The 21,739-nt window shown below is 47.7% G+C and overlaps 1 protein-coding gene across 2 annotated transcripts in view; it reads left to right on the top strand.

The window, feature by feature from the left end:
* Positions 1 to 5,439: 5,439 nt before the first annotated feature.
* Akap14 (A-kinase anchoring protein 14) overlaps positions 5,440 to 21,739 on the top strand; it is an 18,384-nt gene continuing 2,084 nt past the window's right edge. The window contains exons 1-4 of one of the 2 annotated variants that reach the window (XM_005083117.3): positions 5,440 to 5,563; positions 9,348 to 10,141; positions 10,232 to 10,323; positions 18,015 to 18,194. In XM_005083117.3, coding sequence (XP_005083174.1) covers positions 9,358 to 10,141; positions 10,232 to 10,323; positions 18,015 to 18,194 — 1,056 coding nt within the window. In that variant the 5' untranslated portion in view covers positions 5,440 to 5,563; positions 9,348 to 9,357. The remainder of the gene's footprint in view (positions 5,564 to 9,347; positions 10,142 to 10,231; positions 10,324 to 18,014; positions 18,195 to 21,739) is intronic. The other variant, XM_040744558.1, reaches the window with a different exon arrangement.

Below are 21,739 nucleotides of genomic sequence, written 5' to 3'. Positions count from 1 at the left end.
GAAAAATGCGGAATGAAAGAAGTGTAGGCAATGAGGAGTAGGCTGAGTTTGGAGGCCTTCTTGCCACCTAGGGCCATGGTTGTGGGATATTTTGATGACATTCTGAAAGTCCCGAGACTGCCAGCACATGGTTATTAGAAAACCAACCTTAATTTATCCAGTTGCCATTCAAGAATGATACCAAATGACATGCACCCCCAAGGCTATTCAGAATTTAACTGGGATCCTATATATACTTTCTGTCATGCTATTAATGGTCATATAGAGTACTAACTAATTCTAGAAAAAGACCTCATCTAGCTTTCTGTATATGATTTCGGGCTTCAGTCTGAATCAGGTAACTAGGAACTAAGTTTGTGTACTCTGGATGTACTTAACAAATTGTGATACTTTAACCTCTCTGAGATCTGCTGCATATGACATTTAAAATGTTTGCGTTTTCTGTAGTAAGCCATGACCATTCCTAACAGTGACCTTTAAAGTCTCCAAAAGGATGATGGGACCCCACAATGACAATTCCACCTGGATTGTGGTAATGTCACTAAACTGACAAACACCACCCAAAGATCAGCTTTGGACTACAAACTGCTCAGGACAATTTCAAGGCAGCTAGCTTAGAAGGTCCAGCCTCATAGACTATTCCAGTCAGGACCTCAGATAAGCCCTGCATGTTCCCATCACACTGAGCCTGGACAACAGCTAGCTTTCCCGGGACTTGATCATTGTCTCAGTTTTCTCAGGGTTCCCTAAAGATTCTATCCTTCAGGTGGCCCTGTGTTCTCGCTTCCCACCATACATCCCCATTGTCCAATTTCAGGTGGCTGGCTCCCTCTCCCTGTGGGTTGCAGGCTCCCCTGGGACCCCTTCTTGGTCTGCTACAGCACCAGGTCAGCTGCCTCAACACCCACTCAGGCTTTTACTGTTGCTGCCACCACCACACATTCTGAACCCCCAGCTACATGGGGAGTTAGGTCTCTGTATGGTTCCACAATGGATAGTTTGAAAATGGAAACATTAAATGAAGGGATAATCACCTTAGCTTGGATTGACATAATGTTGATTATAATCATTATCGGTTTGGTAATTCATGTTTTATCCTTTAAAAAGTTGTTTGATATCAGTGCCAAATATGAAAAATTGACTGATAAGATACAATTCTTAGAAAGGCCTACTAATGGCATGGTATGGTGGCTCATACCTTTAATTCCAGCACTCAGGAGGCAGAGGCAGGTGGATCTCTGTGAGTTTGAAGCCAGCCTGGTCTACAAAGTGAGTTCCAAGACAGCCAGAACTGCTACACATAGAAACCCTGTCCTGAAAAACCAAAAAGAAACAAGAAATACCTACTAATGTAGCTAAGAAAAATATTCACAGAGAGAGAGAGAAGAGTTTGGAGTAGAACCTACCACACCATTGCTTATGAAACTAAAGAGGAGCTGCCCAATTCTCCACTGCTTCTCTGATCATTCAGGCTCTTACCCTGATACCTGACTTTTTATTGATAAAGACTACTTAGATAAACACTTCACATGGTGATGTCCAAGCCCGGACTGCTGCCAAGAGCCATGTGTAAGTCTGTGGTCTGTGTGGCCATCCATGGACCATGTTGCCACCAAAGGAAAAAAGGATGTCCAATGTCTGGGGCTGCCACTGGTGTTCACGTAGGTGTTCAAGAGCTGTGCTGCTTCTGGCCCCACACTGATTGTGGTGTCCTATGCTGCCACCCAGGGCCATGGTGTCATCTAGGCCTGAACTGCTGCTGAGGAGAATGTCTGGGTCCATGGCTCTACTGCAGTCAGGGACTGTGTTGATGTTCATGGCTCCTGTTGCCATGAGGGCCACCATCTGGGCCCATAGTGGTGTCCAGGCGTGGAGATACCCCTGGGACCATGCTAATCTGGGTGGCCTACACTACCACCTGGGGCCATAGTGACATCCAGACCTGCACCGCTGCTGAGGACCGTGTCTGGGTCCGTGGTCCTATGGCAGCGAGGATCTGTGTTGAAGTCTGTTCCCATGTGGCCATCAGGGGCCATGAAGAGGCCCAGGATCTGGGACACAGCCTGTGACCTTGTTGGAGTCTGGGGGCCATGCTGCAGCCAGACCCATACAGATCTGAGTGCCCTGTGCTACTACCCAGGGCCTCGGTGACCTCTGGGCCAGGGCTGCAGCTAAGCACCATGTCTGAGTCCGTGGCCCTACTGCAGCCAGGGTCTATGATGCTATCTGTGGCCCTTGTTGCCATCGAGGGTCATGCAGATTCCTGGGGTCTGGGTCACCACCTGGGGGTGTGTTGGTGTCTGAGAGCCAAGCCGCCACAGGAGCCATGCCAGTCTAGGTGGCCCACACCATTACCTGGGGCAGTGATGACATCCAGATCCAGGCTGCTGCCAAGGGCCGTGTCTGGGTCCATGGTTCTACTGCAGCCAGGGTCTGTGTTGGAGTACATGGCTCCTGTTGTCCCCAAGTGCTGTGTGGCTGCCCTGGGTCAGGTCAACCATCTGAGTCCATGTTGGTGTCTGAGGGCCATGCTCAAGTCAGGGCCATACTGATCTGTGTGGCCTGTGCTGCTACCCAGTGCCATGGTGACAATCAGGCCCGCAGCTGGGGGCCGTGTCTGAGTCTGTGGCCCTGCTGCAGCCAGGGTCTATGTTGATATCTAAGGTTCCTATTACCACTGAAGGCCATGTGAATGCCCAAGATCTGGAGCCATGTTAGTGTCTAAGGGCCATGATGCTGCCGGGTCTGTCCTGATCTGAGTGGCCGGCACTGTCACCTGGGGCCATGGTGACATCCAGACCCAGAGATCTGGCTGCTGCCGAGGACCATGTCTGAAACTGTGGTCCCACTAGAGCCCGAGTCCAAGTGTCTGTGTTGCCACCAGAGGTTACATGGAAGCCTAGGGTAGAAGCTATAATCTATGGCCTTGTTGGTGTGGGTGTGAAGGGGTACCTCTAGAACCATCCTGATCTGAGTGGCCTGTGCTTCAACCTAGAGGCAAAATGTCATCTGTGCCCAAACTGCTGCCAAGGGCCATGTCTGGGTCTGTGGTCCTACTGCGCCTGGGGTCTGTGTTGATGTCTGTGGCCCATGTCAACATAGGAGGCCGTGGGAATCATGTGTGATGGAATCAGAGGGCTGTGCTGAGCAGGCTCTGCCCTTCACTGGCCGTGGGATAACCGGCCCTACCACTCGGTGGATGCTGCGGCAAGAGAGCTGGGGCCTCTGAAATTGAGAGATGGCCCTGCCCCTCACAGCAAGTCGGGGAGAGCTGACCCTGATGGCGTGCGCCTAGGGGAGCTGGCTCTGTCCCTTGCCTGAGGAAGTCAGCCCTGGTGGCCTGGAATGACCAACTCAGCTACCACTCAAGCCCACAGGGTTGGCTCACCTAACATCTACACCATCTAGGACCTGCTAGTCCTGAAAAAAGACATCCGCAGGATCTCCATTACTTGGGGCAGCTGCAGGATGGATATCTCAGGAGTTCCCATGAGGATCCAGTGAGGATGGTGTACCAGAAGCCAGAGGCCTTGAACCAGACCAGTGACTCATTGTAATGAACATTTGCAAGTAAAGCTGATCGGACACTTCGGCTGCCAATGCCACCAGGACGAATGAAGAGGCAGGAAGATGGATGAAGATGCTTTTCTTTTACAGATTTATTTATTTATTACATATACAGCAGATTGAATTGTAGATGGTTGTGAGCCACCATGTAGTTGCTGGGAATTGAACCCAAGACCTCTGGAAGAACAGTCAGTACTCTTAACCTCTGAGCCATCTCTCCAGCCCCCTGTTTTTTTGGTTTTTGTTGTTAGTTTGGTTTGACTTTTTTGTTGTTCTTTTGTTTATTGTTTTGTTTTTGTTTGTTTGCTTGCTTGTTTTGTTTTGATTTTTTAAAATTTTTGTTTAGGGGACCTCCTGCAGGGGGAGGGGAGGATATGGAGGGACTGGGAGGTGAGTAGAATTGGGGAGCATGATGTGAAGTTTCCAAAGATTCAATAAAGAAATAATGTGAATGAAAATATTTTAATATATCACTACTGTAGAGCTGGGGAGATGACTCAGCAGTTAAGAGTGTTTATTGATTTTGCAGAAGACCCTGGTTCAGTTCCTAGCACCCACACAGCAACTCACAACAGTCTGTAACTCCAGATCCACACATATTCTCCTGGAATCCATGGGCAGAAAGCAAACGTGTAGTACACATACATACATTCAGACAAAACGCTTACACAATAGAGTACTAAACTAAATAAATCTTAGAAACATGTCACTGTGCCACTGGATGCCTGCCTCCTTGCAAGCCTGCCTCCCTTCCTGCATGCCTGCCTGCCTATGGCTTGGTGTCTGGGCCCACCCTTATGTGGGGGTATTGACTGTAGCACGGGGGTTGGGGAAGAGGACAGTTGGGGTGTTAGCTGGCCTCAATCACCTTTCCCTCCTCTTAGCTATAAGTCAGGTGCAGTGGGGTGGGGACTGAGGTGGGGGTGGCTGAGACCTGGTAGGAAGAATATCGAGCAGCTGTGAGGGGCCCACTTTGTCCACCCCCAAGAAGCTTGCAGAATTAGATTTTATTTTCAACGTTTTTAAAAAAGGAATAAATGCAGCCTCTTAATGTAAAAAAAAGAAAGAAAGAAAGAAAGAAAGAAAGAGGCCACTGTCATTAATAATTATACTAGGAATGCTATCAACAATTATAAAGAAAGTTTATGATGTATCTGGCACTGCTCTTAATCTCCATGTGAATAATTTGGCTGAACTATTATTTTACAAATAAAGCAACTCTTGGGAGGCAGATGCAAATGGATATCTGAGTTCAAGGCCAGCCTGGTCTACAGAGCAATTTCCAGGACAGCCAGAACTGTTACACAGAGAGAATGCCTGTCTTGAAAAACACAAAAAGAAAAAACAGAATGGAAGAAATGGAGAAAGAAAAGCCCAACGCAAAGTGTCTCTGAGTCTGTGCAGATAATCATTGTTCTGCTCCCTAGTCCTCAATGCACAAGACAGCGTTCAGAATAGTCGGGCATAGAAGGAGGTTCTAACCTCAGAATGTAGACATGAAAAGTGAGATTACAGTCAATGATGTCAGGCAGTTCTGAGTTTGAGCTGTGGGCTATTTGCATGACATCCTCTGTGCCTCGCTTCATTCAATTGTAATATGAAACGCTGATACCTGCCTTCTGGCACCATTGCAAGAAGTAGGCAGCTTGATGAAGTGACTTGCACAGCATGCAAATGCCCAGTGTTACCTAAACAGTCCTCCAGGCACAGCCCTGCAATCTCATTCCCCAGGATGAAGCGAGGCGTGCCTCACACAACTTAGTTCTGTTACTGAGGCCAAATGGCAGACGGAGTGGGTGTTCTCCTGCTCTTGCCTTCTCCTCTTGTATTGACAGGGAGCACATGGGCTTAGCTTCCCATTGTTGAAAGTGCCATCGTTGCTGTGGCAACATTTGTAAACATTCTGTCTAGGAACCTTGGGGCAAAGCGCTGCGAGACTGCTAAGGCTTCCTTAGCTACCTCTGCTACTGCTTCAAACAGGAATCTGCTCATTTAGGTACTGGGTTTTCTTTGCGATGGGGTGGGGGGCTCAAATAGGACCTGTAGTGGTTCTATTAATCACCCAGACCTCAAAGAAGCCAGTGCGAGGGACACCTAAGAGTCATGTGTGTCCACAGATGGGTGAAGTTAAAAGGCTTCCTTCCTCTAGCCCTCCCTTTCTGGTTTGTTGCTGTTGTTTTGGAGAGAGGGGTCTATATAATATAGGCTGCTTTCAAACTTGCTATGTAGCCAACAATGGCTTGGGAAAGACTCTGTTGCTTCCAGCAGAAGGCCGTGTTTTCTGCCAGCTGCAGCAAGAGGAAAACTGAGGTGAAGGTGAACAGAGCAGAAAATGAAACTAGCAAGGTCTAAATGAGCATTACTCTCTAATTACTACAGGAATGCTTAAAGGACATGCAGACTTTTATTACTGATGCTCGCTCACGGGGACTTGATTGCCTTGTGCAGTGTCTACCATACCCTTGGGACCAATGATGTTGAAAGAGGAAAGGAAGTTCTCTTTATATCAAAGAGGCTTGCAGTGAGAGTGAGATGGCTCAGTGCATGAAGATGTCCCCAGGACTCATGGTGGAAGGAAAGAACCAAGTTCTGCAAATCATCCTCTGACCCTCACCTTCGTGCTCGGGCGCCTATACCCCTCCCCAACTAAGGAAATAAATCAAAACTATACCTTAAAAAAGAGACTTGCAGAAAGAACACATTCTAGACTAGATGAAGGTGAGAACAGGTCCCAGGAAACATCTTTTTTATTTACATTTTTTGTATTTTTTTCCTACCCCCTACATCAACTGGGTCACATCTGCCTGTTACTCTAGTTCCAGGGGATCCAATCCTCTTCTAGTTCCACAGGCTTCTGCACACACACACATACACTTACATACACCCAGTCAAGGCACACACACACACATAAAATGAAATAAATAAACATTTTTTAAAGTTAGCATACTATTAAGCTGGGAGGCAGAAGCAGGTGGATCTCTGTGAGTTTGAGGTCAGCCTGGTCTACAGAGCTAGTTATAGGACAGCAAAGGCTACCAAAGAAACCCTGTCTCAAAATACAAAGTTAGCATACGAAAATTAAGACAGTTGGTCAAGGAAACACAAAGATGTGGCCACAGTAGAAAGAGACAGAGTTGAGCTTGCTGAGCCTTGTACAAGTTGGAGGGAACCAGACTGAGACGTTGTGTAAGACAGCAGCCCTGAGCAGCTAGAAGCCTCTCCAGGCAGTCATTCACAGGTGCCCCATAGAGGCGGGCCATCAGGGAATATAGTTTGTCTCTCACACTTCTGTCAGCATGCTCTTCCTAGTGTGTGACCTCCATGGGACACTAGAGGGCACCCGAGGACCATTTCCTGTGGTCTACTTGGGCCAGCCTTTGGGTGAGGCAAGAGATAGAGGAGAGTGGATGTGTCCTAACCATTGTCCATCTCATTCACAGGAACATGGTTGTTAAATGAAACATGGCGCATTAAATATTCCAGGATTGGGAGTTTTATTTGTAGAAAAATAAACATCTCCGTTTGGAAAGCCATCTACTGCCACCCTCTCCTCCCATTTAAATGTTTGCTGTCAAGGAGGCTGGGCAGGCTTTAGTCAGGCAGGTGGATGGATCTTTGTGGGTACAAAGCCATTCTGGTCTACACAGGGAACTCCAGACCAGCCAAGGCTATGTAGTAAGACCCTGTCTTAAAAAAAAAAAAAGATGCCTGCAAGAAATTATTTACAAGCTAGAGGTGATTTCTCAGAAGCGAAGAGTCTCTAGTAGTAGTAAGGAAAGGGAGCCCAAGACTCAAGGGGAAAGATGTAAAAGGAACACGCCCCCATTATGTAATAGATACCTGTCCACAATGCCGAGAAAGTCAAGGTTCATTAGTGCTGAAGTAATCATTAAATGCTGACAGTATTTGGAAAATTCGAGCTGCATTTGTGATTTTAAAAAACCTAAGTGTGCAAACAGGAACAAAAATTTCCCTTGCTCTATTTTACGTGTATGGTCTTGCATGTATGTGCACCACATGTGTGCCTGCAGAGACCAGCAGAGAGTACAAATCCAGAGCTACTGTGGCAGCTAGGAGCTGGGAATCAAACCTTAGTCCTTTGGAAGAGCAGCAAGTACTCTTAACCACTTAGCCATCTCTCCAGCTCCATTCACTTTTTTTAAGGCAGGGTGTCACTATTCTCCTGCCTGCCTCAGCATTTCAGATACTGGGACAACCCCCCCCCCCGAGACAGAGTTATATGTAGCTCAGGATGGCCTTAAATCTGCTATGTAGCTTCTGATCCCCTTGCCTCTCATTCCCAGGTAGGATTACAGATGTGCATGCAGTTCCACATCTGGATTCCTTGATTATCCATATTGTTGTTGTTGTTATGTTTGTTTGTTTGTTTGTTTGTTTGTTTGTTTAGGGAGACACAGTCTTGCTATGCAGCTATTAGCTAACCAAACATACACTATGTAACCCAGACTAGCGTTGAACTTGCAGCAATCCTCATGTCTCCCAGATGTTAAGATTACAGATGTTTACCACTATTCCCAGCTTCAAATCTTAGACCATAAGCCAGTGTCATCCTCAGTGGTGCAAGAGCAGAAAGCAGTACCCACTGAATCCAGATGCAAAGGGGGATATTCATCATCTTGACTTCCATTTAACATTTTTCAAGGGGTTAACAAAAGCTAAGGAACTCAAGTAACACATATGTTCAGGAAAAGAGATAGTAAAAATAATAGTTTCTTTGAGATAATAGAATTATATACCTGGAAACCTCTATGGAAACACTGATCTGCTTCCATGCCTCTTGATTCATTACGTCCCCCCCCCCCGTGTGTGTGTGTGTGTGTGTGTGTGTGTGTGTGTGTGTGTGTGTGTTGCTAGAGATGGAATCCAAGGCTTCCCAAGGATAGATAAGTGTTCTACTACTACTGGAATACATGTTTATTCCGTCAATTGGCAACTTTTTTAAAAAGTCATGCTGAGCCTGGAGAGATTGCCCAGTGGTTAAGAGTATGTATGGCTCTTCCAGAGGTCCCAAGTTTGGTTCTCAGCACCCACAAGTGACTTACAACCACTCATGACTGCAGTTCCAGGGAAATCTGACCTTTCCTTTGGCATCTCCAGGCACCCGTATCCACATGCACAAAAACACCCCCCACACACATATATATTTAAAAATAAAAATAGTATCTTAAAAATAATCACGTACCCTTAGTTTCTCAAAGCATGGACTTAGTCTTTCAGAGTTTGGAGTTATTGTTCAAGGAAGCTAGCAATTGCTCTACTACATTTTGATTGAAATCTTCTCAGTTTGAAGAATGGAATATCCTTGGTTTTCAGGAAAGGTCCATCTCAGCAAGCCGATAAAAAAGGTTGGCAGTATGGTCTGACTCCCACCCTTCACCCCTAGCTTCTCAAGAGTTAGTGAGTCTTGCCTGAGTGTTTTGATCCTCCAGCAGACAGGGTTTGCTGGTCGGATAAATGAATAGGTATTGTATGACACTTGTTGCTCTTATAGAAGACACGGGTTGGATTCCCAGCATCCACTCTGTGGCACACAACTGTCACTAACTCCAGTTACAAGGGGTCCAATGCTCTCCTCTAACCTCTGTGGGCATCAGGCATACACTTGGTGCACAGACATGCACACAAGCAAAACACTCACCCACATAAGATAAATAATCCTAAAAGCATTTTTCTAAAAAGAGAGTGTGTACTTATGTGCTTGTGTTTGTATCCTGTAACCCTGCACACATAGAGTAAATTATTGACTTTTTTAAATCCAGGCAAAATAGAATGGATAAGAAAAAAGGGCTCCCGACCCAGAAGGTGAACACTCCTGAGAACCCTAGCACAGCCAAGACAAAGAAACCAGATGCTCCAGATCCCAAGAATGTTCCAGAGCCAAAAGACAATAGGGTCGTGGCAGACCTGAAGAAGACTGGAATAGAGCAGAAAGAGAAAAAGACTGTGACCATCGCTACAGACCCAACGGAGAGAAAGAGTGTGAGTGAGCCCAAAGAAAGGAAGACTGTGATGGTCTCCGATTCCAAAGACAAGAAGCCAGAGACGAAAGACAAGAGGATGGTGACATTTGTGACAGACATAAAAGACAAGAGGATTGTGACAGACACAAAAGAAAACAAGATTTTGTCAATAGACACAAAAGGAAAGGTGGTCATGCCAATTGTGTCAGAGGTAAAAGAAAAGAAAATTGTGCCACCGGTAGAGCCGAAGGAGAAGGTGGTTGTGCCAGTTATCCCAGCTGTGCCCGTTGTGCCCGTTGTGCCAGAAGTAAAACAGAAGATCTTGGTGCCAGAGGTGAAAGAGAAGAAGGAAGTGCCACCTGTGCCTGAGATAAAGGAAATCAAGGGTTTTCGAATCATATCAGAGATAAAAGAAAAGAAGGCTGTGCCCGAGATAAAAGAGAAGGTGCCAGGGACGGAAACAAAAGAGAAGAAATCTGTGCAAGATGCCAGAGAGAAAAAGCCTGTGGTAATAGAAAAAAAAGACGAGGCAAGTGAACTAGCTGAGACTATAGTTGAGAGCGCTGTGGCTGCTGCTGTTGAATTTGTGGAAGGTAGGCTTCTGGGTTATTTGCCTAAAGGGTGGTCTCATTACTGTAACTGCACACTGCTGGGCAACTAACAAACCCATGCCTTGTTTTCAGAATCCAGGAACCCCGTGAAGAACATCAAGTGGATAACTCATGGGGAATTCACCATAGAGAGGGGTCGGAAAGATATTGAGAAGTTCGTGTCAGTAAGTGACTTTGCTCACTCCAGTTTGGTACCCCAGGGTGTGAGCAACAACAACAAAAAAGTTCATCAAAAGTTTGAGGCCATGGAAACCAAAGGGTGGCATCAAAGACACCTACATTAGCTAACCATAATTTTCTTGTGAGTTCCAAAACCAAGATCGGAAAGTTTTGCTGACTTATGTTTTTAATAGAAGCATCTCATATTACAATTGAATGAAGCGAGGCACAGAGGATGTCATGCAAATAGCCCACAGCTCAAACTCAGAACTGCCTGACATCATTGACTGTAATCTCACTTTTCATGTCTACATTCTGAGGTTAGAACCTCCTTCTATGCCCGACTATTCTTTTCTTTTTTTAAAAGATTTATTTATTTATTACATATATACCAGATTGAATTGTAGACGGTTGCTGGGAATTGAACTCAAGACCTCTGGAAGAGCATGTGTATGAGTGTTTTTTTCCTGCATATATGTATGTGCACCATGTGTGTGCTTGGTGCCTGAGGAGGCTGTTAAGAGATTGTCACATGCCCTGGAACAGGAGTTAGAAGTGACTGGGAATTGTCATGTAGGTGCTGAGAACTGAAAAGGTAGCCAGTGTTCTTAGTAAGTCATCTCTCAAGCCCTATTTTAATTTTTTGAGACAGGCTCTCAATATGTACCTTAGGGTTGCTTGGAATTTGCTATGTAGATTAGGCTGGCCTCAAACACACAGAGATACATTTGCCCCTGCCTCTAGAGTGCTGGGATTAAAAGGGGGCACCACTTCCCCAACCAGTGAACATTCTTTCTTTCTTTCTTTCTTTCTTTATTTATTTATTTATTTATTTATTTATTTTGGTTTTACGAGACAGGGTTTCTCTGTATTGTTTCGGAGGCTGTTGGTCCAGCCTAGCCTCGAACTCACAGACATCCGCCTGTCTCTGCCTCCCGAGTGCTGGGATTAAAGGCGCGCGCCACCACCTCCCGGCACCAGTGAACATTCTTAACCACTGAACTATCTCTCCAGCCCCAAGGCGGGATAATCCTTGAAAGAGAAAAGTGCAGCTATATCGCTATGCATTTGTATCATCCTAACTGTACATTTCCCAAGGATACACTATTTCCATGCTGACATATTCAATGAGGACGAGCTGGCCTAAGGAGAAAGAAGCATCTCTAAAATGGCTTCCTCCAACAACATTAGTATGTTCATGTTAACAGAAGGGATGCGGATGGGTCAAATGTTTTTATGGCCATATATAGTGTTGGAGATTGAACTAACAGCATTGCCTGCACTGTGAGTGCTATTACTGAGCTACTATCTCCACCATCAGAATCAGTAATCTTCTTGCTGTAACTTTGAAATACATTTCCCAGATGGTAATGCTAGTGATGTGTATGTCCATCAACTTCATCCTATGTCTGGCTCTGACCCTTGTGGGTGGCTTGTGGGCAGTAGAACCACAGTTGCTTTGCATTGTAGGTGAGGTAGATAAAGAAGATGGCTTGAAATCCCTTCCCACTGTACTTTTTCTGAAGGGAGATTCGTTGACATTGGAGGTGAACTCACCTAGCCCACTCCAAGCCTACAGTCCCAAGGGTAGTTTCCTAGGCACTGGCCACCATAGCCCTGGGAAAACCTAAGAAAGGCTAACTTCTCAGCTGCCAGCTCTACAGCACTAGGCACCATGCAGTTTCCAGTAGGAAGGGCATTTAGAGAACTCTATGTAAGTGACTATTGAGCATCCTGCCGTGGTGCGAGTCTCCATTTCATGCTGAGCAAAGACCCCTGCTCACTGCATTCAGGGCCCAAGCCAGGCAACTAACACATTAACTCTTGCTATAGGAACAGCTAGCTGTTCTAAGCAAATTAAGCCCCAACAAAAAACGCCTGTAAGACCCAAGGTGATGAGTCCCCTGCTCTCCTCCCAACTTTACGACTCATCATAAAATGCCTAACCTCACACCATTCTCACCCAGCCATGGCTGCCTTTTTGCTGTCCCTCAGCTGCCAGACATGCCCCATCAGGACCTCGGTGTTTGCCCATCCCTCTTCCCCGAGATCTATGTGAACACCTCAGTGCTTTACCTGTCTTCAGATCCTTATGACACGCTGCCTGCTCATTGAGGCTTTCCCTCACCACTTCATCTAGACTTGCAACCTTCTCTCATTCATTCCTCTCTTAGAAGTCTCACTAAGGAGTGCTACCTAAAAGTCTAGAGACTACTTCTTTATCCCACTCCATTCTTCCATCATCAGACCATCTGATCCATGAGAGCAGAGTGTTTTGTTCAGTCTCACCCCAGGCTTCTAGCAATGTCAGGTGCACAGTAGATCCTCAATAAGTCTCTGTTGAGCACATGAATGGATTTCTTCTCTCTTCTCCTCTCTTTCCCCACCTCTCCTTCTCTCCCTTTCTCCCCTTCTCCCACCTATTTTCTTTTGTGGTTTCTTTCTTTTTTGAGACAGCCTGGCCTTGAACTTGCTATGTAGTTGAGGGTGACTTGAATTCCTATTTCCTGACTCAGCCTCCCATTGCTGGGATTACAGGCTGTACCACCACTTCAGATAGTCCCAATAGAGTTCGGTTCTTCCCTAGGTCATCTGCCATGGCGAACAGCTTTGTGCATGGACTTTCAGGAGTCTGCCAATTTTAAGTATCCAATAATATAGAATGGGCTAAGCCATCCATGGCAGACTAGTAGCATGCCACTGGGTATGTGAAGGTGTGCTATGTAAAAATTACAACACACAAGGATAATATACACTCTCTGGATTGACATGAAAATCTGTTGCCCATACATTCATAAGAGGGGAAGAGGTTGACTTATAGAAATAGCAGAATCGAATGTCCTAAGGTTGCCTTAGTTCACATAAAAGATGCAAGTACAGTGTAAGCAAGCAGAGAGGAAGAAACTTAGAACCAGGGCATCTGGTGGGAAGCAGACAACACTGAGCTTGCTGCCCAGAAACCCTTGGGTATCAATCCAGGCAGGAGGCCCCACTATCTTCACCTGCAGAGCGAGTGACTTTATAAGACAATCCCCGGTGCTACATAATCTTTGACTGTGCAACAAACATTCCCACTAAAAACAAATCTGAGTAACTGAGAAAGGGTGAGGAAACTGGGTACCAGGAGTTGACAGGCTTCTTAAAAAAACTAATGAACTGGGCAGAGTGGCATATGCCTCTAATCTCATCACTTGGGTGATAGAGGCAAGAGAATTAGGAATTATGCTACCCTGGGCTATATGACACCCTAGCTCAAAAGCAAAATGCATCTGGCGATATAGCTCAGCTGATAGAGAGCTTGCCAAGCATGCATTAAATCCTGGGTTTACCCCACACTTCATAAACAAGGTGTGGTGGAATATGCCTTTAATTCCAGCACTTGAGAGATAGACGCAGGAGAATTAGAAATCCAAGTTCATCCTTGACTGCATAGCAAGTGGGAGTTCAGTCTAGGCTGTATATAAGGCCCCATCTTAAAAGAAAACAGGGAATGATGTCATATGGATGATGGGAGGAGACGAGGTCCCTGATCTCAACAAACTGGGCATTGCTTCTCTCTTCGACTAAAATGGCCAATTGGTATGAGCTTGAAATAAGATGAGGTAAAAGACAAAAAGAAAGCACACACACAAACAAAAACCCATGAGAAACTTGAAACCAATTTCTCCTCTGCACCACTTCTCATATCTGTATTATTAGACCATCCGAAGAAATGCCAGGCTCTTCTGTGGTGCAAGACACATACTGTAAAGTGCTTCTAGTTGCAGATACACACGAGGCTGAGACAGGAGTTCAAGGGTAGGCCAATCTCTAAAACAAACAAGATCGCTCTACCTTGGACAAGTAGGCATTGGGGGATAATGAGTAGTTCTAGTTTGCTGAGAAAAGTGTGACACGAGGTGGAAGACCTTACCTGACTTGGGGCTGGGGATGTAGCTAGAGGGCTTGACTTGCATGCACAAAGCCCTGGGTGTGTTCCCCAGCACTGCATAGGCCACATGTGGAGGAGCACACCTGCCATACCAGTTCTTGGGAGGTAGAGGCAGGAAGTTCTGAAGTGCGAACTCACTCTCAGACATACAATGAGTTCAAGACCAGTTAGGGCTACAGGAAATTCTGTGCCTTCCCATCCCCAAAAAAGGAACGGGATGGGATGGGGAGATGGCTCGGTGGTTAAAGCACATACACGTGCAAGTGACCTGAAGTTTGGCTTCCAGAACCCTCCCGTACGAATGCTGCCTGGGCAACGGCAGCCTACCTGTAATCCTAGCTTTAGAAGGCAAAGATGGCAAGCTGGCTAGGGAAAGCTGTGGGACTGATTCATTGAGAGAGCCTCCCTCAAAACTAAGGCCGAGGAGTGGTTGAGGAAGATTCTTGATATTTGCTTCAGGCCTCAAACACACGCAACCATACATATGTTCCCATAAAAATGCATATACAAATGCAACACACACACACACAGAGGACCACACTAGGCCTTGTGCCCACCTGAGCTGGAGCTGAAGGATGGAGCCCTTCCCTGACATGAAAGGGTTCCCATACATGCCAACCTGTCCATCCACGTCAACCGTGAGCTGACCACCATAACAGCTGCACACTGAGCCCTCTCTGGCAATGCTTAAGGGCTGGCTCTCCCAGAACTAGCTTCCTGTCCAGGGAACACAGAGTATAAACCCTGTCTCTCACACACACACACACACACGCACGCACGCACGCACGCAAGCACACACACACACACACACACACACACACACACACACACACACACACACACACACACACACACACACAAAGAAAAAAAAGTCATATGTGTTTTTTAATCCAGACTGTAGGAACCTCTGCCTCGGCCCCTCTCGGCCCCTCTCGGCCCCTCTCGGCGCCCCTCGGCCCCTCTCGGCCCCTCTCGGCCCCTCTCGGCGCCCCTCGGCCCCTCTCGGCCCCTCTCGGCGCCCCTCGGCCCCTCTCGGCGCTTCTCGGCCCCTCTCGGCCCTTCTCGGCCCTTCTCGGCGCTCCTCGGCCCCTCTCGGCCCCTCTCGGCGCCTCTCGGCCCCTCTCGGCGCCCCTCGGCCCCTCTCGGCGCTTCTCGGCCCCTCTCGGCGCCCCTCGGCCCCTCTCGGCGCTCCTCGGCCCCTCTCGGCCCCTCTCGGCGCCCCTCGGCCCTTCTCGGCGCCCCTCGGCCCCTCTCGGCGTCCCTCGGCCCCTCTCGGCCCCTCTCGGCGCCCCTCGGCCCCTCTCGGCGTCCCTAGGCCCCTCTCGGCCCCTCTCGGCCCCTCTCGGCGCCCCTCGGCCCTTCTCGGCGTCCCTCGGCCCCTCTCGGCCCCTCTCGGCCCCTCTCGGCGCCCCTCGGCCCTTCTCGGCCCCTCTCGGCGCCCCTCGGCCCCTCTCGGCGCCCCTCGGCCCCTCTCGGCCCCTCTCGGCGCTCCTCGGCCCCTCTCGGCGCCCCTCGGCCCTTCTCGGCGTCCCTCGGCCCCTCTCGGCCCCTCTCGGCGCCCCTCGGCCCCTCTCGGCGTCCCTCGGCCCCTCTTGGCCCCTCTCGGCGCCCCTCGGCCCTTCTCGGCGTCCCTCGGCCCCTCTCGGCGCCCCTCGGCCCTTCTCGACGCCCCTCGGCCCCTCTCGGCCCCTCTCGGCGCCCCTCGGCGCCCCTCGGCCCCTCTCGGCCCCTCTCGGCCCTTCTCGGCCCCTCTCGGCGCCCCTCGGCCCCTCTCGGCGCTCCTCGGCCCCTCTCGGCCCCTCTCGGCGCCCCTCGGCCCTTCTCGGCGTCCCTCGGCCCCTCTCGGCCCCTCTCGGCGTCCCTCGGCCCCTCTCAGTCCCTCTCGGCCCCTCTCGGCCCCTCTCGGCGCCCCTCGGCCCCTCTCTGCCCCTCTCTGCCCCTCTCTGCCCCTCTCTGCCCCTCTCTGCCTCTCTGCCCCTCTGCCCCTCTGCCTCTGTCTCTGCGTATAGGGTTTAATGGCATGCACCACCACTGCCCAGCTTAGACTGTGGGAAATCTTTTAAATGACGCAGTGAGACATTTTCCCAGGGCCTGGTGAGCAACAACAAAAGCTAAAGTGGAGTAGTGTGTCAGGGTCAGAGAAGAGTGGAGAGATGTGAGCCACAGGAGGAAAGAGCACACATGAGTGTAGATGAATGAAATATTTGTGAATTAGAAAGGACCAAATGGCTGAACGGATGTGCTAGTTTATATTCACATGCCTATGTTGAAGTCTTGGCTAGCCTTTTTGTTATTTCTTAGGATTTGTCCAACTTGTAACATGATTTTTTTCAGACAGACCTCTCACTGATCAGTCTGGAGCTCACCAATTATGCCAGACTTTCTGGGCAAGGATTTGCCCGTCTCTGCCTCCCTATCACTGGGATACAAGTACACAGCACCATGCATAGCTTTTGAATTTTTTTTTTGTTGTTTGTTTGTTTTGGCTTTTCGAAACAGGGTTTCTCTGTGTAGACCTGGCTGCCAGGAACTCTCTCTATAGACCAGACTGGCCTTGAACTCACAGTGATCGCCATGCATGGTTTTTTAAGTGGGTGCTGGGAATTGAAGTCAGGTCTTCATGCTTATGCAGAAAGCACATTTCTGACTGAAATATCTCCCCAGCTTCCTCCCTTTTTTTGAGACAGAGACTCACATAGCTCAGGCTGGGCTGGAATGGCAGTTGAGGATGACTTTGAACTCCCATTCCTCTCACCAAGGGGTTGGAGGTACAGTCCTGGTTCTGAATGGATGCTGCTGCTGTCAATAACACAGTTAACCTCAGTTGCCTATTCCCATCTTGACTGCAAATAGGTTCAGACAGAGGAGATACCCCAAGATCTTCAGTTTAATATCTGCACACTGGCTCTTTGAGCAGGTATGATTACACACACCAGCAGTCCCAGCACTCGGAAGGAGGGGTAGAACTTTTGAGTTTGAGGTCAGCCTGGACCATATAGTGAGACCCTGTCTCATAGAGTCAAAACGACTCGAGCTGGAAATCAAACCCAAGGCCTTATACACACAAGGCGAACACCCTGCTACTGAGCTGCGCTCCCCACCCCAGCCTCCCTTTTGAGGGCATGTGAATAACCCAACTGCCTGACTCATTCCTTTTCTGGCTTTACTTTGCTTTTATTCTTTATTATTGTGAGTAGTCAGAGGACAACTTTGTGCAGTTTGTTTGGGTCTCTTACCTTTACATGGCTCCTGGGGATTGAACTCAAGTCCTCAGGCATGCATAGCAAGTGCCTTTACAGAGAAATCTCCCCCAGAACTTGGCCCTTCCTTTCTTTTTTGGGGGAGCAGCTTCTTTTCTAAGGCACATATCACAGCAAATGAAGTAAGTCCAATTTTACAGATAGCTGAAATTGGGTTCACCATTTTATAGTCATCCCTCTAGGTCTCCTGGGGTAGGGTAAGCAGAACACCTATCCAATCACCAATTATTCTCCCAAGTGAGGGTGCCAAGTGTGGTGCGTACGTACACACTGACCCTCACCCCACCCTGCTGCCACCACAGGTCAAAGCTCCTCTCAAATGCTTTGCATTCCCAAATTAGCCCGTCTCCTCTACTGTGGGAATAACTGAGCGTTGGTCATAGTTTGAATCAAAATAAAAAAGTCAAGAATGCAGGGTCTGTAACCCTGACTGTTATATACGGCCTTTGTTGGGCTGGTCCTGCTTTCCTTTCTCTGTGAGTTTTCTCTTTTTTCTGTGAAACAGACATGGGAGATTGAAAAGCGCTGGGTGTACCATGCAGATTTTATAGAGAAGAGAGACTTAGTTCACTCCTTCCACTATATCTACCGTGTGTGCTGGAGCGCCCCCACTGCCGTAAGACCCATGGCAAGAGTCAGTGCTTACGCCTACTTCACCATCAAGTTCAACAAGAGCAAACCTCGGGTAAGCTCTTCTTTTTGCATCCTGGTCCCTTTAGTGAGGATTCAGCAATGATGACATCTTTAGTCATGGGCATCGACTTCCCCCCAACCCCCTGCCATTGCAAAACACTGGGTTTCTGTGGTGACAGTTCTGATCTTTAACTACTTAGATAGGCAAGGATGTCCCTGAAATCCTGTCCTCCCCGTGCTGAGGTTATAGGTGTACACCACCATGCTGAGTCTAACAAATTCAAGCCACTCATTTGTTTCTATGGTGCTGAGGATCCCACCCAGGGCCTTGCACATACTAGGCAGTTACTCTGCCGTTGAGGTAGCTCTGCAGCACAGGAAACCTAATAATCATGTTTCTGCCCTCATCTTCCTTGGCCCATCTGCAGCACTTACCATGTGCATTGCTCTGTCTGTCCTCCACAACACGTTGCATCTGGTTTCTAGAACATGCTCTCCCGATGCGCCTGGTGCCTCACACCATTCCCTCGCAGCATGTACTATTGTGTCTGCTTCACACTAACAACTTCATGTTGGGATGACCCAATACCCAGCCCCATTCTCTATACTTAACTTCATTACTTTATGCAGTCATACGGCTTTAACTAGCACCCAGAGCTGGGTACGTAGACACACGCTGATAGCCCACCTACTCAGGAGGCTGAAATGGGAGGATCGTTTGAATTCACATACCAGCCTGAGCAACCGCAAGATGTACATTTCAAAACAGACAAAACCTCAGGCTGAGCACAGTGGGGCACACTTAACTCTCAGCATTCGGGATGTTGAGAATCGCTTGAGGCTAACAGTTCATCACAGCAATTAAGAGCCCTTGCTGCTCTTGCTGAGTTGGGATCCCAGGACCCAAGTCACAGGGCTTGTAACAACTCCAGCTTCACAGAATCCGAGGCCTCTAGCTTCTGGCTGCCATGGCACATGGTTCATTCATAAGTACATACCCCCCCACACACACATAATTTAAAATAAAATGCAGGCTGGCTCCGTGGTTCAAAGCACTGGCTGCTCTTGCATAGGATCTGGGTTAAATTCTTACTTAGCATCACATGGTAGTTCACAACAATCAGTAACTCCAGTCCAAGGGACTCTCATACCCTCTTTGGTTCCGGACACATGTGTGGTACACAAACATGCATGTAAGCAAAACAGTCATACACATAAAATAATAAAATAAAAAGAAAAAAATCTTTAAAAGTGTTTATACCTAGGGGGAAAAAAAGCCTTTTTGAAAAAGTCTTTACACCCAGCTTTGGTAATACAGTGTGATTCCTTCAGCTCAATGAATAAATAAATAAATAAATAAGTGGCTGGGCGGTGGTGGTGAATGCCTTTAATCCCAGCACTCGGGAGGCAGAGGCAGGCGGATCTCTGTGAGTTCGAGGCCAGCCTGGTCTACCGAGTGAGTTCCAGGACAGCCTCCAAAACAATACAGAGAAACCCTGTCTCGAAAAAACCAAAAAAAGAAAAACCAAAAAGAAAAAAGTGAATCAATAAGAAAAATTAGTGTCAGTTAGACCTTATGATTTCCAAATCTCTAGCATATTTTGAGATTTAATGAACATTTCACTTATTTTTTTTTTAATTTTCTGAGACAGGATTTCTCTGTGTAGCTTTGTAGACCAGGTTGTCCTCCAACTCAAAGAAGATCCGCCTGCCTCTGCCTCCCAAGTGCTGGGATTAAAGGCGTGTGCCACCACCGCCCGGCTTCACTTAGCTTTTTTTTTTTTTTTTGGTTTTATGAGACAGGGTTTCTCTGTATTGTTTTGGAAGCTGTCGGTCCAGCCCGGCCTCGAACTCACAGAGATCCACCTGCCTCTGCCTCTCAAGTGCTGGGATTAAAGGCGTGCGCCACCACCACCCGGCTTCACTTAGCATTTTTAAAACTGATTTTGTAGCCAGGCGTTGGTGGCTCATGCCTTTAATCCCAGCACTAGGAGGGCAGAGGCAGGCAGATCTTCTCTGAGTTTGAGGCCAACCTGGTCTATAGATTGAATTCCAGGACAGTCTCCAAAACAATACAGAGAAGCCCTGTCTTGGAAAAAAAACTAATTTGTTTCAGTGGTTCTGGAGGTTGAACATATGATCTTCAAATGCTAAGCAAGTGCTTTACCACTGAGCTGTCTCCCCGGCTCTACAATTGAATGTTTCATTTTCCCTCCCACATCTAACCCACTTCAAGTCTTTGCATCTGAGTTGATGGTTGGTTCCTTGGCATCTTCCTTGACTCGTTTCTTTCTCTTGCATCCTTCCCTTAAAACAATGGGAAAATATGTATAAGATCCTACATTTTCTCTCCCTCTGTCTCTGTCTCTCTGTCTCTGTCTCTCTCTCCCCCTCCCCTTCTCTCCCTGTCCCTCTCCCCCTCCCTCTCCCTCTCCCTAGGATTATTTCAATAGCTTAACACGTCTCTCTCCTTCTGTTCTTGCCCACATGTAGTAGCCAGCCAGACTGAGCCTTTAAAGTGAATTTCTGTCACTCCTGTTCAAAGATCTATTTTTATTATTTGTGTATGCATATCTGTGTGTGTGAGCATATGAGTGCATCTAATATACAGAGTCCAGAAGATTCCCTGGATCTAGAGTTTGGGGCAGTTGTCAGCTGCCTACCATGAGTGCCAGGAACTCAGGTCCCCTTGGCGGAGGATCAGAGTGCCATCTCTCCAGCCTCCAGTCCTTTGTTTAAAATGCTTTTTTCTCTTTCTCTCTCTCTTTTTGTTTAAAAATGTCTCTGGAGTGGTTCTAGAACTTTAAAGTACATGGAAATTACCTGGGGATCTTGTTAAATGAAGATTCTCGTTGAGCATGTCTGGGAAGGGCTAGAGATGATACTTTTTCTTGTTACTATGTGTGGCTCTGGCTGTCCTAATCACTTTTTAGCCCAGGCTGGTCTCCAGAGACCCACAAGCCCCTGCCTGCCTCCTGAGTGCTGGGATTTATGTTAAACTACTAGGTAATTCTGACAGTGCATACCTAGAGTTTATGTGGCTTCATATATGCTAGAGAAGTACTCCACTAACTGAGCTACATCCCCAAACCCTCCCCACTTTTCAAGACAGGGTCTTGCTCTGTACTCCTGGCTGACACTGAACTCACTTGGTAGACCAGGCTGGCCTCAAACTTGGGACAGTCCTTCTGCCTCTACCTCCTGAGCACTGGGATTACAGACAGGAGCAATCATGCCTGGGTTATTTTCTTTTTAAGTCAGAGTCTTGCTATTGTAACTATTGGCCCTCCTTTCTCAGTGGGTATGTACCACCAGTACAGGTAATGTAACAAAACCCCTGCTTCAAATGGATGGCACTAGAAGAAACCATCCTGAGTGAGGTAACCCAGTCACAAAAAGACAAACATGGTATGTACTCACTCATATATGGATTTTAGACATGAATAATGGGAGTGTCAGCCTACAATCCCACTGCCAGAGAGTCTGGGAAACAGGAAGGACCCTAAGAGAGGTATACATGGTACCCCAGAGAAGGGGAATAAGGCAAGATCTCCTGAGCAGATTGGGAGCTGGGGTGGGGGAGGGGAAGGGAGGCAG

This window comes from Mesocricetus auratus, unplaced genomic scaffold, assembly GCF_017639785.1.
Source record: "Mesocricetus auratus isolate SY011 unplaced genomic scaffold, BCM_Maur_2.0 Super-Scaffold_100003, whole genome shotgun sequence".
Taxonomy (NCBI): domain Eukaryota; kingdom Metazoa; phylum Chordata; class Mammalia; order Rodentia; family Cricetidae; genus Mesocricetus; species Mesocricetus auratus.
The sequence above is the reverse complement of the archived record's forward strand: the minus strand, read 5'-3'. Positions and strand labels throughout refer to the sequence as shown.